Here is a 16,642-nt window from a genome sequence, read left to right on the forward strand (position 1 = left end):
AACGCAGTTTGTTGAAAGAAAAATAATGGTCTCTTTTACAAAAAAAAAAAAAAAAACCACAACTTTCCATAGTCTCAGATTGCATCCATAGCATTTGCAGAGTTCCTATAAAATGCCTATTACCTTATTTAACCCCCAGGCTTTGAAAATAGATACTTCATATTCATCTACTTCCAATTAATTACACTGAAACTTTTTTGGCCTGCTTCTCTGGAATGGTAAGCATGCACAACAGCAAGAAAAAGCAGAGGGCTGTATCTGAATTAATCAAGTAGCATAGCAAAAATGTTATGTACAAGTAAGTAGGGTTTGGGATTTTCTCCTCTCAATTTCACAGTTCGTTTTGACTTGAAAACAAATCCAGTTTTCAGTTAAGTGAGCCTGTGAGCAAAGTTGGGTCAAAGTCAGAAAACAGTTGTCAGCAAGCATTCAAACATTTGGCTTTACTGTTTTCCAAAACAAAATTATTTAAGAGCACAGGTATCTAAATTTTGATATTAAAAGCATGTTTGAAATGGAAACAAAAAGCAATATTTTGGATTGCGTATTTCTCCCTCCCCTCACCCCCCCAATAATTATGAAAGAAGTAGACTTCAGCTGAAAAGAGGTTTTAGAAACGTCTTTCCCCATCCATTGAGAAGCAGCTCAGATGAGATGCCTGATGGCAGGCGCAGCACATCCTACCCTGGATGATGCTGAATTAATTTTCTGTGCTTCTCTGCTCCTTCCAAAAGATCACCTCTCATCGCTAGGCAGATAAACACTGTATGGACACCTACAACAGCAGCACTGCCTGACAACCAAACATAAAAATAACTATGCAGTTGAGGGCTGAGGAAGACATACGGTATATACCGGATAACGCGTGGAGGCGCGCAGCATGAAAAGGAAACCAAAAAGTGAGTGACTACACTGAGTGATAAGGTGAAAAGTTTTGTGATTTAAGCAACTTAACCTCAGGCAAAGGTCATGCAGATGACTTTGGCTTTGATCCATTTTTAAAAGTACCATTAGTAGCATCAAAAAACACCACTCAAATTAATAGGACACTTCTAACATCACTTTCTTAATATTTTACAACAAATATACTGAAAAAAAACAGATTTCCACATGTGAAATGGGCTCTTGTGAGCAACGTTTACACCTCTCTACTAGAGCTAGTGCAATAACCCATCATTACTCCCTTTATGGTCCCCCTCCCAGAAGGTGAGTCGGCCAGCTTCCAAGGAGCTTGCAGCCCGTTGCAGAGAAAAGAAACACAGCCCAGACCCCTGCTCTGAGCCCCGAAGGAGAATGGCCTCCCGGGTAATGCTCTTCAACCAGTTACCCTCCAGTTTGCTTAACAGACTGAGAGGTATCTATGGTTTAATCATGGCAGTTAATGTTGCTGTTCAGTAGCAGCCATCAGGCGAAGCCCATCCCACGCAGCCACCGTGAGGAACAGCTCTTGGTTCAGGAACTGGGGCTGATCACAGGATCAGTGCCTGTAGTTTGACCCCAAAGCCATCAGCCCATCCAGTCAAAGCCCAGCAGACATGTGAACACCTTCCAGCAGGATCTTCTCAGTGAGAAGCATCAGGCGATTCCCACTGCAGGTTACTTGGGAGTTCAAGTACGTTCCCTGTAGTTTAAATTAAATGCGCCTCTGCAATCTCTCGGCTCCCATGCCCTTCCTGAACAGTGAAGCCAAACACCCATTAATCAAGGTTTACACCTCAGCCATCTATCTCTGCTCTTCACCACCTTCTCCCAGCTGGTTGACCCCTACCTACTAACGCTCTCCTCTCCATTTCTGCATCTAGCCAGAGTAACTCTTCCAGCCAGGTCTCCTGTGAGCAGGGCAGGTTAGATGGTTATTTCCAGCTACAACAGCTGACTGTTCTCTGGGGTCCTGACAATCCTGCCATCCAGAGTTGTCAAAGATGAGACCCTCCTGTGATACAGAAAACGTGGACTCTGTTCCCAACGGCACCAGGGATCGTCTGCCTGGCTCTCATACAGGTCACTTCAGGTCCTCATACCAGTGCATTCTCTCTCACCGCTACTTGCTCAGGTTGCAAGGACTGCCTGCGTGGCCTGTCCCTCAGGCTGTTCTCCTAATGAGAAACCAATAACTTGCTGTAGCACTTCAGTCAGCACAGAGAGGCATTTTTCAGTGCTAGAAGAGCAGATACCTGAAAGAGCAGTTTTCAAAATAAACGGATGAAAATTATATAGCAAATAAAAGGGGAATTCAGCATCAAGCAATAAATAATCCGTTTGTGAAGCAAAGGCACAGAGCATTTGTTCATTATGGAGCAAGAGCGAGCGAGGGGGAAAATGCCTTACGGCAGATCTGGAAGGCATGTGGGTTGCACCTTATTTTCTTCTTCAGTGCTATGAAAGGGCACAAAGTAAAACCATGCAGTATAGAGAGCAGCAGTTAGCCCTTTCAGTACAATGATGTCCTTATTTAGAGGAGACAGGCTTAAGATTGTATGTTTGCCTTTCTTCCTTAAACACAGCTGACAAAGATTTCTTCAGTGTTTTTATTTAAAAAAGGATTTTAATTGGATCTGTCTTTCCATCATTCTTTAGTACTGGTAAACCACATGGATCATAGAAGGGTAATTTTGCTCTTGGTACCATTTGGCAAAACAAATGTTTTCTGTATGCCTGAGACTGTGCTACAGGAATGAACATATTAATTGAAATGTAAGGGTAATAATCCCAAAGCACTCATTTGAGAAACCCCGTTTTACTTCTGGCATGCTATTTGGTTGCCTAAGCCATGAAGTCAAGCGCTGGCTGAAAGCTCAAGTATCCTGCAGCCTTTGGTTCACGGGATTTAGCACAAGGTTACCGCTGCCTACCATGAAAGCAGGCAATGCAACTCCCTTGGAGACTCTTAAGTAAGCAAGAGGGATGAATTCTATAGGCAGGTTTCATGTCTCACTCTTGGGCAGTGGAAAAAAAAAAAAAAGCTGTACTAAGAGATGAAATAACACGCCAACAAGCTTCAGGCTCTTCCTTGCAAGTACGCACCAGCAAGTCGGTGACGCTTCTTGGGAAAGCGGGGGCATTGCTTGGATCAAATACCTCGCCTGTCCTGCCGTGCTCAAGAGTACTGCCTCAGAAATAGCTCAAACAGCCTGAACTACACCCTTGATCCACAAGCAAAGGAATTGGCGCTGGCGTTACTTCAGTGGCATAACTGCACCCTAAAGCTTGCCTGTAAGATTCCCCACACCTGGACAAACCCCAGAAGCATCAGCACATCTCCCGTGTCACAAGAGAGATGCACGGCCAGCAGGAACAAGAAACCCCACACGAGCGGTTTGGCCCCATCACTCCCCTCACGGGAGCCAAAGCAGGCACAGGCTGCCCTTCCTCAAGGTCACACCTTGCAGAAGAAAAGTTGGCCTGGTGCGAAGAAAGAGCGGGACATAACGTTTCTGCCCTCTGCCCTGAGAGGAAGGACCACAAGGAGTGCATGGCTCACACCATGGGGCCTGGAGAGGGGGAAGAGGAGAGAAAAAGCAATTGCTAAAGCTTCTGCAAAACAGTCCAAAGATATGAACTAAGCAAGGTCCTGCAGCAAGGCAGCACATATTGCTTTCCTGAAGAGTCCCACTGAAGTTGTCTCCCACCTGGCCAAACTCTTTGGCCCAATGACTGATCAAAATTCTGGATGCATATTGGGCCAATACACTGGGCTTGGTGCAACAAGTCAGCTCTAGCCCCTTCATCCCTCAGGACACTTGCCGTATTTGACATACGGGAAAGTTTTGGATCCTGTTCTTTAAATCCTCTGCAGGTTGGATGATGGGGGAGAAATGGGGTTCAGCATGTTGAACACATTTGAGAAGTCAGGGGGCAGGGGGAATAAACAACAAAAAATGCAACAAGCAGCTGAGTGCTCTTCGCACACAAAAATACCATTTCTTTTTCTTTCCTGGGAAGTGCTGCTTCTGCACTTAAGACCCAGACAGACAGGAAAAGTCCTTGCCAGGACATCAGTTTTCCTCATTTGTTGGGAGCAGAGAAAGGAGACGGCTGTGCAACCTTTACCAGCAGTCTCGCCGTCAGCTGAAGGACCCTACAGCTTACTCGGTGCCTTTGTTATAAATCTATTTTGGTTGGGAGCAGGGGCAGGCATTAGAGCCGCGATGTGAGCATATTTTAAGGCAACAGTCATTTCTGCCTCACTTTGTGCAGTGTGTCCTCCGTAATTTTTGGACGGGGCATTAATGTCGTCTAGAAGAATTTGGGGGCAGGGGGAAAGTCATGCCTCCTGGGTTCTCTGCGTGCTACCAAGAGGACAGTGAAAACATTTTGAAGTTCAGGAGGCACTGTCGTACCTCAGAGACACCACTCCCCTGACAAGTCAAGAGAAACAGTCTCATTTGTGACAACCACTTTTCTGGATTTGGAAGTACAAGTAGCGAAAAAGTTACTGAGCTCTTCAAAAAAAGTGTGCTCCGTTTCCAAGGTTTCCTTCAGATTGACTCTCCTGGCAAACGGAAAAGATCCCAAAGCCAAGTAACTCTACTCAACCGCTAGCTCATCCTGCGTGTCGCATGCTAGGAGGATTACGTTATGGCTTACTGCAGCCCTACCCTGAGCCCGTCTAAAACTTTACACCCTCCACGTGTGGCATAAACTCTTCGCATATTCCTCTAACTCACAGTTTTCTCACAAGCTTGCTCAGCTATTTCCTGACAACTCCCATGGGTTGTTTGGGGGGGTTTTGGTGTTTTTTGGTTGATTTTTTTTTTCCCATGCAGTTCAGGTCTGTCTTTGAAATGTGAAATGTCTCAGAAAATTCACACAGAGGAACTGGTTGTCTGTGGACAGTCACCTATAGGCCTGAACGATCAGGAGGCAAATTCCATGTACAACAGTACTTTTTGTGTCCCTTATAAGAATAAAGGCAGGTCCTCAGCAATGTTATGTTTGGTTACTCAAGACAACAAGCAGGTTTAAAAAACAAACTAAAATGACCTCTGAAAGCATGACTGGTCATTTAAAAGCTAGATTAATGATCTCCAGTATAGAGATCAACCCTTTGTCTTATGTTTGCATAATCCATATGGTGGTCTGGCTCTAGGCACTGGCTCAATATGAAGAGCAACAAAAATATTTTTAAAAAGGCTAAGCTATTCAAACTCATAAAATATTGTATTTTCAATCCACAATTGTGGATTGGCCATGCTTTGGTTTTTCGGCTGCATTTGTCTCAAAGCTTGTTTAGCGAAGCTGCAAAGTAGCTGATTTTACCCCGGATGAAGTCTGTTTGACCTTTTGGTTCTCCAGCACAAAGCTGCAACGTTAGGCTGCAGATCCGCAGATGAAGGAACTCCTGGAATAAGCATTCCAGAGCTATTGAACAACTCTGGATATCAGCCTTCCTGATAAATGCACTGGGAGCAGTAAAATAAGGCCATGCAGCATGCATCACTTTATGATACCTGCCAAAATTCCTCAGCCCTTAACAGGGATATAAAAAAAAAAAAAAAGGTCAGGCTGCTGATTAAAAACACATATCGCTGACACTGGCGAAGTTATGTAATTGTATTTTAGAGAGAATCAGAGTTTTTCCCTGAAGTCAGTCTTGTGCATCCTCAGGAGAAGCGTGCGGGGAAACCCTGTGCGGCACAGAACTGTTTGAATTGGCAGGACAGTAAGTAAATGGAAAGACATTTTCCTCCTTTGTTCACCTCTGTTTCATTGACCTTTTCTTTCAGAGGAGGGGAAAAATAAAAAAAAGCACTTGGGTCTATGAAGAAGTATTTGGAACAAGGAAATCCTGCAAGTGAAAAGAAGTCCTACAACTAGGAACAGCAAAAAACCAGCCGGTGTAACCACAATGCTGGATTTCCTATGGAGATAACCATCACCGATGCACAAAGCTCCTGTGTTCCTTCGATTAACATACTGTAGGAGGAAGCCAAAAACACTGAATAATGGTAAGTTTCACTTTCTACAAAGTCAAAAGCTGTTTTAATAGAAGCGTAACTGCCTTTCTTTTCAGTTCAGCAAGAAAATACTCTCTTTCTCCGAGGCTGACCGAACACCCACGGTGTTCAGAGGTCGGGCAAGGCGCTCCTTCTTAGGCTTGGGCGCAACCAGTCTTGGTGCCAAAGCTAGCTAGAACTGGTATCCTGGGTAGGCATAGCACCGCAAGTCTTGGTAGCAAATGTATCTTTACTGAACGCGTTGTCTGGAGGATTTTCTCTGGTGAAGAGTGGGGGAGGCTTGTCTCTAGTAAACGATGTCTCAGGGGATGATACAGCATCAAAGTACACAGAGGTGAGCGACGTTGTCCAGCTCTCCATTAGAGGAGAACTTTTGAAGATGGCGCTGATCACTTCCCATACTTAAGGGAAATTTCTAGATGTCAACAGAAAGAATTCAGCTTCTCCTATGGACCGCCTAAGACATTTTAGGAGGCCTCGCACCCCACCACTCTGAAACCTTCACAAGTTCCTAACTTCACGCTCCCCGTTTGCTGGTCCGCAGCACAATCGCGGACAAGTTCCCATGCAGAGGACACCACCGCAGGCAAGGCAAGTAGGCTCAGGGCTGAGACAGCAAAAGACAGGAGATAAGAATGCTGCTGACCTACATATTTATGAAGTTTTTATTCTCTTTATCAGCCTAACATGCAAATATATAGGCATGTCCATGCATTACCATGCACCTACTCTCCAGCATTTGAAGCTTAGATGGCCCTTCAGGCAAAGTCACGTCATGCAGAACAAAGTACATGTCAACACTAACTTTGTGCCATTATAAACATTTTGCCAGTAATGAGACCAAACTGGAGCTGAGCAACAAGCTTAACTTTGCTCCTTAGCTTTCACCCCCAAAGAACAGTCTTAGAAGCTACATCCTTACACAGATGATAGAAAAGATAAGGAAGCATATTTACGATGTAATTAAGTAAATCACGCTGGCCTCCCAGTAATGAACCCATTTCTAATTATCCTGGAGTCTGCTTATCTTCATGTTCTGCTTGAACACTTGTTTAAGGTGCTGCCAGGGTGCCCGTCATCAGTAGGACAAGGTTGCCAGTAGGAACTTTGCAGCAGAAACCCAAAGACAGGCCTGCATACCTGTCTCTTGGGGTCTAGCACCGTATTCACCCTTGAGAAAACTATTTTAAAACCGCAGCACAGTTTTGAAAGGGGCCTGGGTGAAAGAAATCAAACAAGAACTCACAATCAATGATTTCATAAGAAACATAAAAGAGGATTTCTTCACTTGTAACTGCTTTGAGAACGTTTTCCAACTTTCAACATCAAACAGCCTCAACATAAGGTTGTTTTCTGGCTTGGTTTGATAGGGGATGGGAGGAATCTCGAAGTTTTTCTTGGAACTCCTTATGATCCCAAATCCTTCATATTTTTCAGTGATTCTTTTAACAGAAGCCATGCTAATTTAAGGTTTACTCCTTGTCCTTCACCACATTCGTTTTCCTCACCTTTCACTGTTCCCACTGTAAATGAAAGTCATGGGTCTTTATACTCCCTCCTAAAGAAGATAAGTGCATAAATAACCACCCAAAAATGTGCCCTGTGCTAAGTCATGTCAGTTATACAATTAAACATTTTCTCCTTCGCATGATGTGTTTTACTGAGGTATAAATCAGGACTAAAAGGCAATTTAGCACAGACAGGAATTTTATGGAGGGGGGTGCAGATCCCCTGGGCTCGTCTGGAAAATGAGAAACATACTCATAGATGATACATCTCGCCCGGTGCAAGATTCACAGGAGCTAGAGAGCACTCCGTCTAGACTGAGATTTAACTTTCTCATTTAAATCAAGCGAAATAGGACTGTGTTGGATGCGATTGCATAAAACCTTTCTGTGCTGGATTAAGGAGGTTTTTGCAAAGCCCAGTCACACTGAAGAAATCGTGCGGGCAGAATAGAGCGTTGCCAAATCACAGGGAGCAAGCAGGAGCTGAAAAGCAGCAAGTGACTGTTTAGCAAGGTTTTAGCTGCGCTCGCTTTTTTTCTTCCACTAAGCAGAAACTTTCCTTTCACTCCTGCTATTAAGGGAGGTAGAGATATGCTTACAGTAGACTTTGCTTTCTTCCAGTCAGGACTCTCAGTTGCAGACCCTCCTCATTTCTCACTGGGAAAGTATAAATTGAGGTCAAATAAGAAACCTAGGCTTGCTTGCATCTGGAGAGCGCCTGCGAAAAGACAGCAGGATTCAGACACAGCTTTTTTCTTACTCTCAGGAACCGAAACTGAAAACACTACCCTGCACTTGGGCCAAAGTGCCCAGCTAGAAGAGAGAGGAGAAGTCTCTGCCTTGCAGCGCTGCCTGGCAGAGGTGAAGTAGACTTCTCATAGCCCAGCAAAGAGGGGCACAGGATCACTCCATCCCTAATGAGTCAAGGGAAAGGGAGCAATTGCATTTGTCTCAGTCTCCACCCTGGCAGACATCCCCTCCCAACTCCAAATTCAGGATTTACAGAAGGAAGCATTGGTCCTTGGCTATCTTTCTAGTTCCAAAAGTGTTTTGTTTCTCCAGCCAGCCCTGCGCCCAAGGCTCTGGGGTCCACCTGACCTAACAAAGACCACTAGCCTAGGCTGTTCTCTCTACAGACAATAGAAACTGGTATTAGACTGAATAAGCCCCAAGAAATATAATTTGTACCTAACACCAGCACCTTCCAAGCAACAGCCGACTGAGTTCTGCTCATGCATCTTAATGCTCGCACGGTGCTGGGGCAAGGGAAAGACTTTGCCCTCTGTGTACAACCCAACCCATTTGGAAAAGCCATGCCTGTGCCTGGATTCAGGGGAGCTGCCTAACTAAATTAAATTGTCCTCTTAGCTGCTTGCTTGGAGGTAGGTGGCAGAAACAAGGCACAGCAGTTAAGAACAAGCTGAAACAAGCCTGCAGGCTCAGATGGCCCCCAAGCAAGTTATATTTGAATCAAGTACCCCACTCTTGAAATGCAGCACCTTAAAGCACACAGCATTAATATTTTTACCCTTACGAGCCTTCCACTGTCCAGCACTGCCAGCTCACGATACATTTTCTGGAGCACAAGGCTCAGAATATGTGCTGGTTTCTACAGCGCCCTGCCAGGTCCCAGATTGTGCAAGAATCCCAGCATTTGATTGCTTTTTGTTTAGAGAAAGTTGGTTGTTTTGGTTTGTTTTTTCACTCAGCCTTCAGTGCTTTATCTGCTTCTGCAGTTCAGGCAACAAAGCCAACCCACCTGGTTTGGGGAGGCAGCTGCATCACAACATGCCCTTCCTGAGGATGTCCTCACCCCAACACGTCATCAGGGATTTTCGCTCCACGCCCCCTGACGCTTTGCACTACAGTAAACTGAACTGCTCTGTGACACTCGCCCAGAAAACCGTCCCCATCCCCTGACATCCTGCACAAGACCGCTGGCTTCCAGCTGAACACGCACACCACCCCCACCCCCTGCCTAATTATCAGGGTTTCCAAACAACAGCTAATCACAGGTTTGGCATCAGCAGCAGGTTCTGAACTGGGCTCCCTAGTATTGCCTGACCAAAGACTGGCAAGGGGAAAGGCCCCTTGCCAAGGGGGTGCGGGGGAAGCTAGGATTACTAACTGTATTAAAACCCACAAAGAAAGACTGGGAGGGCTGGAAGAGGTCCACGTAAAGAGGGTGAGAGCTGACAAGAGAGCGCAGTACCTTTCATCCATCTGTTTTGTTTTGTACTTTAAAGGTGCAGTAAAATGTATTTATACCCAATTCCTTAGTTTACAAGGAAAGCAAGTTGCCTTAGAGGCTTTAAAAGCAGCCTCAGCTGAGCAGCGGTTCTCCCAGTCTGGATTTTGGGGATTACACGTCACTCCCTGAATAACACTTTCATTCACGGAGCCGTAGTTTTCCATCTATAATCTCTACCTCCAGTCGACATTGATTGTTTATTTTCCTCTCCACTGAAATACAGTAAGATGAAGGCCTGAAGTAGCAACTGCTTGAAATATACCCAATTAGAGAAATGTGTACAGAGCTCTAGGTCATTAAAAATTACCATGGAGCAATTTGGGTTTAGCATCCAGTGAAGCAGCAAGAAAAACAGAGTACCTCATAATGGATCTTGAATAAAAACACTAAGTGTTTGGATTTTTTATTTTATTTTTTCAAAGGGAAAAAACCCCAACAACAACAGGCTTCAGACTGGATTAGCAGTGGAGAAAATATACAAACTTGTAACATGGATAGAGGGGTTTGTATGCTTTCCATTCATTTCCCATCTGCTGTGCAAGTAGTTCATCAACACACATTGGCCACAGTTTACCTAAAGGAATCCTTCGAGGAAGCCTGGTCTTGGGACCCACTCCTGCTTTTGCTGTTCTTCATTGCAGGAGCAAGGCCCCAGGCATGACTCATGAGTGGGAAGTCCATCCCCTAACAACCCTCACACAATAGAGTAGTCCTCAAGAGATGCTGGCAGGGAAAACAAAGTGAGGGGGGGGAAAAAAAAAAAAGCCTAAGCCCACTCTGTTTTACGCCTGCATCCAACCCAGCAACTCCTACGGTGCAGCCAGGTACAAGTTTAAAGCCACCTTAGTCCTCTCTCTTTTCCAAGTATGACAAAGTGTAAGTGAGGCACATCTCAAGCTCTAGCCTACTGGAGAGTAGCAAGAATCAGAGAGACAGCTGAAGGAGACGTTTACCTGAAGTTTGCATTATGGATTAATGCATTCTTGACCAAATAGCAGAGGTAGCACCGAGTTACAAAGATGAGTGCAGAGGGGAGAGAGCCCAGGGACCCAGATACCACATTCATCAGCTGCTGAGTAACCAGGTATTTAAGGGCTGCGCTCTTCCAGCTTCAGTGACTCCTCGTGCAGGAGTTTAATATCACCGTGCCCACTTAAAGACAGCCTCCAGTCCTTATCTTTCACTGTTGTGCAGCGTTACCACACTCTGTACGTGGATCGCTAGGATTCACGTTGAGAAGCAGCCAAAGTAAGCGCTCTTTGTAGCGATACATAGCATTTTTTGGATGGCTCCTTTACATAAACCCCTACTGCATGATCACCATTACTGTTCTGTTGGAGAAGGGGGGATCCAGAAGAGCAAACTAAATGCAGACACATACAAACGAGCTGGAATGGATCAGTGCTAACATTTAATGCTTGGAACTAACTTTTTCAGGGCCAGCAGCAGTCAGACACCGGGGGGAAGTTGGGGAGAAATCCCTTTTGCTTTTCTCAATTTTGATCTGCCTGAAGCCATTAGCGCTGAATAGCACAAAGGGAAAACCAGAACAAAACAAACCCCTTTCACTTCACAAGTTTTTCTAACCTAATCCAAGCCAGAAATACCCAGGTTTTCACAAGGAAGACCGCTCTGTAACACGCCCAGCAAAGGCAGGAGCGAAGCGGAGGGCGGCAGGCCACCCTGAAAGCCTCCCGCCTGCCTGAGCAAGCCCGCGCAGGTGAACAGGGCCCAGCCACAACACCTGCAGGCCAGGCTTAGACTCAGGGTAAACATTTGCCTTTCAAAACAAAAACAAATGAAAGGCTTTGGGTTGCCCCAAACCAATATAAATATTTTCCTCTAGGAATTCTTCTGGTTTGGTTTTTGGTGAGTTTTTTGTTTGTTTTTTTTCCTTTTAAACTAACAAAGAGCAGGCTAGAAGTGAAGGGGCTCTCTGAAAATACCTTAAAGCTTTATTTGCTTTAATCCTAAAGCAAGAAGATCTAGCGTCTACTTAAGTCCCACAAATACATGCATTTCTTATCAGCAGCATTAGAATGCAATTAAAGAGCATAGATTCACCAGTCTGCCTACAAACAATAATATCTTTACTTGCTCATAATCTCTGCTCATTTCTCAGAATATTTTTAAGGAGCCTTATTTACTTTTATTCTTTTTCTCCCTTCTCTCGTTCATGACATTTCCTTATGCTCATGATTATTTATTTGGCATGACATTCTGTTGTAAAAGAACAGCCAAGCCCTGTGTGCATACATAGCACAGAATTTCCACTTTGAGAGCTGGGTTTTGTAGTTTATAGATGGCACAAAAAACCTAACTCAAAGAGTGAATAACCTTAAGCCTAGAAAAGTTGAGAGGTGTTATCTGTGTATGGCTTTTGGTCAGCCAAATCAATGTCCTATCATCACCTTCAGCTTTTGACAACTTTTGCACTGGACCCCGCTTCCAACATTACATCATGAACTTCTCTCCGCTATCAAGACTGAAAAAACACCTTGAATATAGGCAGCTGGCCTGCTCGAGGGGACAGCGATGCCATCAGCAGTCGCACCCCAAGCCTGCTCGAGAGGAGATAGGAAACATGTAAGGTGGCTTGTCTCAGGCTCTCTGCTTGAGAGCTTAGAGGCAGCCCCAGCTCCGTAATTTTCCACCAGACACCCACAATTTCTCCCTGCCCCGGTTGACGTCTTTCATGGTTGAGCCCAAAGCAATTTACAGCTAGCAGAAGGACTTACTTTTTCCACTGGGTCGCAGATCTTGCTCGCTCTTATGAGCACACCACACTCGTCCAGGCCATGCAGCAAACATAGGCTCGCTTCCCTTTGTCACACAAGGAAAGGGCCATGGCAGTAATGTGGGCCGTTCCTGCCCGCCCATAGCTATACAAACCCTAGCAGCAGTTTCTGACACCTGGAAAAAGAACTGGTGGCTGCTTCCCTCCCTGTTAATGAAACATTTGAGCCACAGACACTGTTTATTCTAGGACCTAATAGGAGATATCTATGGCTATTTTCTACTTAACATCATTAGTTAAACAGAAATTGATTGCAGATGGAAAACAGCCATTGTGTTTTATTGCCAATGATTTGTTTCCTGGCATTTAAGGGCAGATATAGGTTAGCAGATCTGTTCACTTGGGCTGTAGACACTGCAAAGTGTGGTCATGCTCTGTGTTTATAGGCTATTATCACAGCTCATTGTTGGCTTTTTCAACTCCAGGCATGTCAGCAAGACTCAAAGGCTCTGTGTGAGGAGTTTGGTTTGTCTGCTATCAGCCAAAGGTTGCCCAGGTGCTTTAACTATCTCTTAATAGAGAAGCTATCCACCACAGGCAATCATTACTTGCTTTCAGCAGAAGACCTCAGCAGCCTTGAACGGAGATGAGCAAAAAGGAATCTAAATGGCCTTTATACATCTTAAGTCTTTCAAGTGAAACACAAAAGATAGCCCGAACCCACAGTTTAATTTGGCTGGGTCACGCCGCTCCCCTTACGTTGCGCCAGACCAGACCTGCAATAACTGGGATGCAAGCTTGAACTCTTGTCAGGTCCATCTTTCTGCATTAATACTGAAATGCATGCAAGATCCCACTTAAAATTTTCAGCTGGTGCCTATTAAAAAGGAGACCAAGCTAATTAAAACAAGCAGTGGGTGTTCTATCAGGCAAATATCTTCAGAAATCTTTACTGGCTCCGAGAATGTAGTGGGAAACAGTACAAAATACCACTGCCGAATGTCTCTTGGATTTCTTTGCCATCAGATGTCCTGGTTTTCTGGCTGTCCCCTTTGCTCCTCAAACCACAGGTGCCCCAGGTCCCCATTCTGCAAGGTTGGGTGTACACTTTGCTTACAAGGACGTTAGTAAATGACAGGACTGACAGTGTCTTGTAGGGCCTGATTCTCAGCATTTCACCATACTGTATATATACAGCTGTTGTAAGGAGTTACTGGCCGATCTCTTTCACAGTGGTGCTTTCAGCATCTGACAGAGCTTCCCTACCCAGCCTGATGGCTGGAGTACGCAGGAACTACCGCATTTGATACAACTAACTGTCTGCCTAATCCATGGGCTGGTTTTTATGTAAAATCAGCTGCCTTGCTAAGACACAAATAACCTAGCAGTTTCCCCAAAGGGGAAGCTTCTCCCTAACCTCCATCAGTTACAGGTCACTTTGTGAAAATTTATAGCCCTTCCAGTGTCTTCTAACCCACGCCTGCCATAAAGCCATCAAATACCTCATGGTATCCAGATTACCACTGGGACAGACAAACTCAGCTGAAGCAGATTGATAGATCCTCTTTCCAGACTCCCCGTGGTCCATGTGGCCAATCGCTACCCTGAACCTTGCCATCCTTGCTCCCCATGACCATCCACAACGTCATACCTTCGTAAAGCCCGGTGATGGCAAAAGCACACTTACCTATTTCTTTACTTTTCTTCCTCAAACAGAAAGTTTCAGGGAAAATGTTTTCAGAGAGTTACCAAGTCCAGTTGCAAAATGCTTTCTGTAGTGCCATATATAGCAGCTGATGTAGTCGATGCCTGGCATAGATTGTAATATTTCGAATACAAAGGTCAATGTTCTGCTCTCCCTCCCTAATGTTATGTTACGTTTCAGTCTAACACCTGATTGATGACCCAAATTCAGATCAGATTTGCAGCACGTGATATGCAGGACATGTTTTCCAGCACACCTAGTTAGCCCAACTAAATCCCCCAGGTTTTTCTTTCACATGACTATTTTCTACCCATAACAATGGTGAATATCAAGTGCCGTAACGGGATTCTTTTCTCATGCGAACCATTTTGTATTATGTCTCAATAATAAGCAGCATAAATAGATTCTTATTTCTCAAGACTAAAAAGTCTATCTGATGTCACAATCTACACAATTTGGTACCACTAATGAATGTGTTAGCACTGCCTCCTGCGTGACCTTGTACAATAGCACGGCATTTGTTAGTTTGTTCAATAGCATTACAATCAACTAGTAAATTCAGATTTCATGGGAGACAGCTTTTGTTCTTAAGCAGCAGGACTGCCGGCAGCGTTGCGTATGTTGTTGCGTGCGGTTGTGTGTGGCGTTTTGTGCAGTATCATCTGCAAGGTTTTATTTTAGATCATTCCCCTCCGCCCTCCCAAAAATGTGACTGGACTCTCTAAGGGTGAGAATAGATTTTACAGCAGATGATCGCGACCTAAAACTTCATGGGGCTTCAAAATAAAATTCCATCTGTAGAGAAAGAATAAGGAATCAGCTGCAAACAGAGTAAGATTAATGTATTAATCATCTACTGGCATGGCAGACTCTGTGAAAGAGGCTAATTAAAAGGGATTTGTGGAAGGTCATCTAGGATTACCTTCTACTAAGAGAGGTGGCAAGACATCTGGGTTATCAGTAATTTTTGAAAGTTCTAGTTATGGTTCTAGAAAACAGAAGTTGTACCAAGAAACTGAGTCCTCCAACTTCATCTACACTGCAAATATAAATATGCTCTTTGTATTAGTTCTGCAATCACTTATGGCTTTAGGAAGCCTGGAGGAGCAAAGACTGGGGCTCCACTCCCTCTATAAACTAAACTCTCTTCCCATAAACTGATGGTGTAATGACTTCCATTTACATCAGTGATGGGTGGAACACGGCCTGATGAGGGAAGGTAGTAAAGCCCTGTTGATTTTATCAGCTGAAGCATGTCATACATGGACTTGTTTCCCAGCAAATTAAACTATCAACCAAATTAGGGAGCTGAAATCCCAGCTCTGCCTTTCTGACAGCAGCAGGTGTGAATTTTCACCAAAACACATGGTCTCAAGTTTTTAAAAAGAAAACTGGAGAACGAGTCTGAGAGCACCTCCTTTTCCATCTCTCATCCATTTGGAGATGCTGCTGGGCACTCCAGAAACAGGTGCTGCATATGCCTGGTTTTACCTGCTACCAAGAAAAGCTAGCTCCTTCCTTGCATGCAGGGAAGGAAAGAGTTCACTTAAAAAACATCTCCATGCATGATCAAAATTGCACCTAACAACAGAGAGAGATGCAGATATACGTGATTTCAGACATAGGTGTCCTTCAGAGTGCCATTTACAAGAAGAGATACAGACTGTGCCACTGAGGGGGGAAGCCTCCTGTGAAAAGAGCTCGGGTTGTCCCTCAAGCCAGCCTTGGTCAATCACAAGTGACAGCGTCTGCGCAGGAAAGCTGCATTACCACACGTGGGACCATCACTGGACCTCCCGCCTTGGCTTCAGAGCAAAAGGAGCTGCATTGTCAGGGCCACCCGAGCCCACATTCCAGCTGAGGAGCAGCAAGGGGGGGGGGGCACAGAAGAGTAAATTCAACAGCTAAGCCTTACAGAAAACACAAACTCTCATGCTAGAGCCTCCTGTTTGGAAATGGAAGTCTTACATCCCTGAGCCAGAAAGAGTAGAAAACCTTCCTTACAGAAGCAGCAAGAATCAAGACAAAGAACCCCTTTTCCTTTGCTCAGTAACAGCCAGGAAGAGCGAGGCTTTATGTGTTCGTAATGCCCTGAGAGAGCAAAAGTAACTTCATGCACGGACGTGGTTTGGCGGGATGAATGATGATATATTTTGAATTATTGAAGGATGACGACTAGAGAGGGTCATCAGCCTTAAAGTTCAGATCCAGGCCTGAAACAGCTCCAAGCCTTTCAGAGCACAGGGTCATGGGGATGGGGCTTGGGTTTTGCTTCAGGTCGTTAGAGAGAAAATGGTCAGCTACACAGTTTAGCTCTGGAACCATCCCTGAATCTGCCCGGATTCATGGCCCTGGCTTGGACCCATTAGTGACAACTGTGAGAGAAAGCGCAAAGGAGGAAGAAAAGATAAAAGAATGGCATGAATTCCAGTAGCTTCTGGGAAAAAATACATTTGACCTTTATTATCTACTAAATTCTAATGC

General features: G+C 44.8%; 1 protein-coding gene across 1 annotated transcript in view; it reads left to right on the forward strand.

Moving 5' to 3' along the window:
- Window positions 1–5,740: 5,740 nt before the first annotated feature.
- The window catches only part of NEDD9 (neural precursor cell expressed, developmentally down-regulated 9), a 78,520-nt gene continuing 67,618 nt past the window's right edge, over window positions 5,741–16,642 (forward strand). The window contains exon 1 of the mRNA XM_009637967.2: window positions 5,741–5,948. Within this exon, the coding sequence (XP_009636262.2) occupies window positions 5,946–5,948 (3 nt within the window). The 5' untranslated portion in view covers window positions 5,741–5,945. The remainder of the gene's footprint in view (window positions 5,949–16,642) is intronic.

Source organism: Egretta garzetta, unplaced genomic scaffold (genome assembly GCF_000687185.1).
Source record: "Egretta garzetta isolate BGI_Z169 unplaced genomic scaffold, ASM68718v1 scaffold14, whole genome shotgun sequence".
Lineage (NCBI taxonomy): Eukaryota > Metazoa > Chordata > Aves > Pelecaniformes > Ardeidae > Egretta > Egretta garzetta.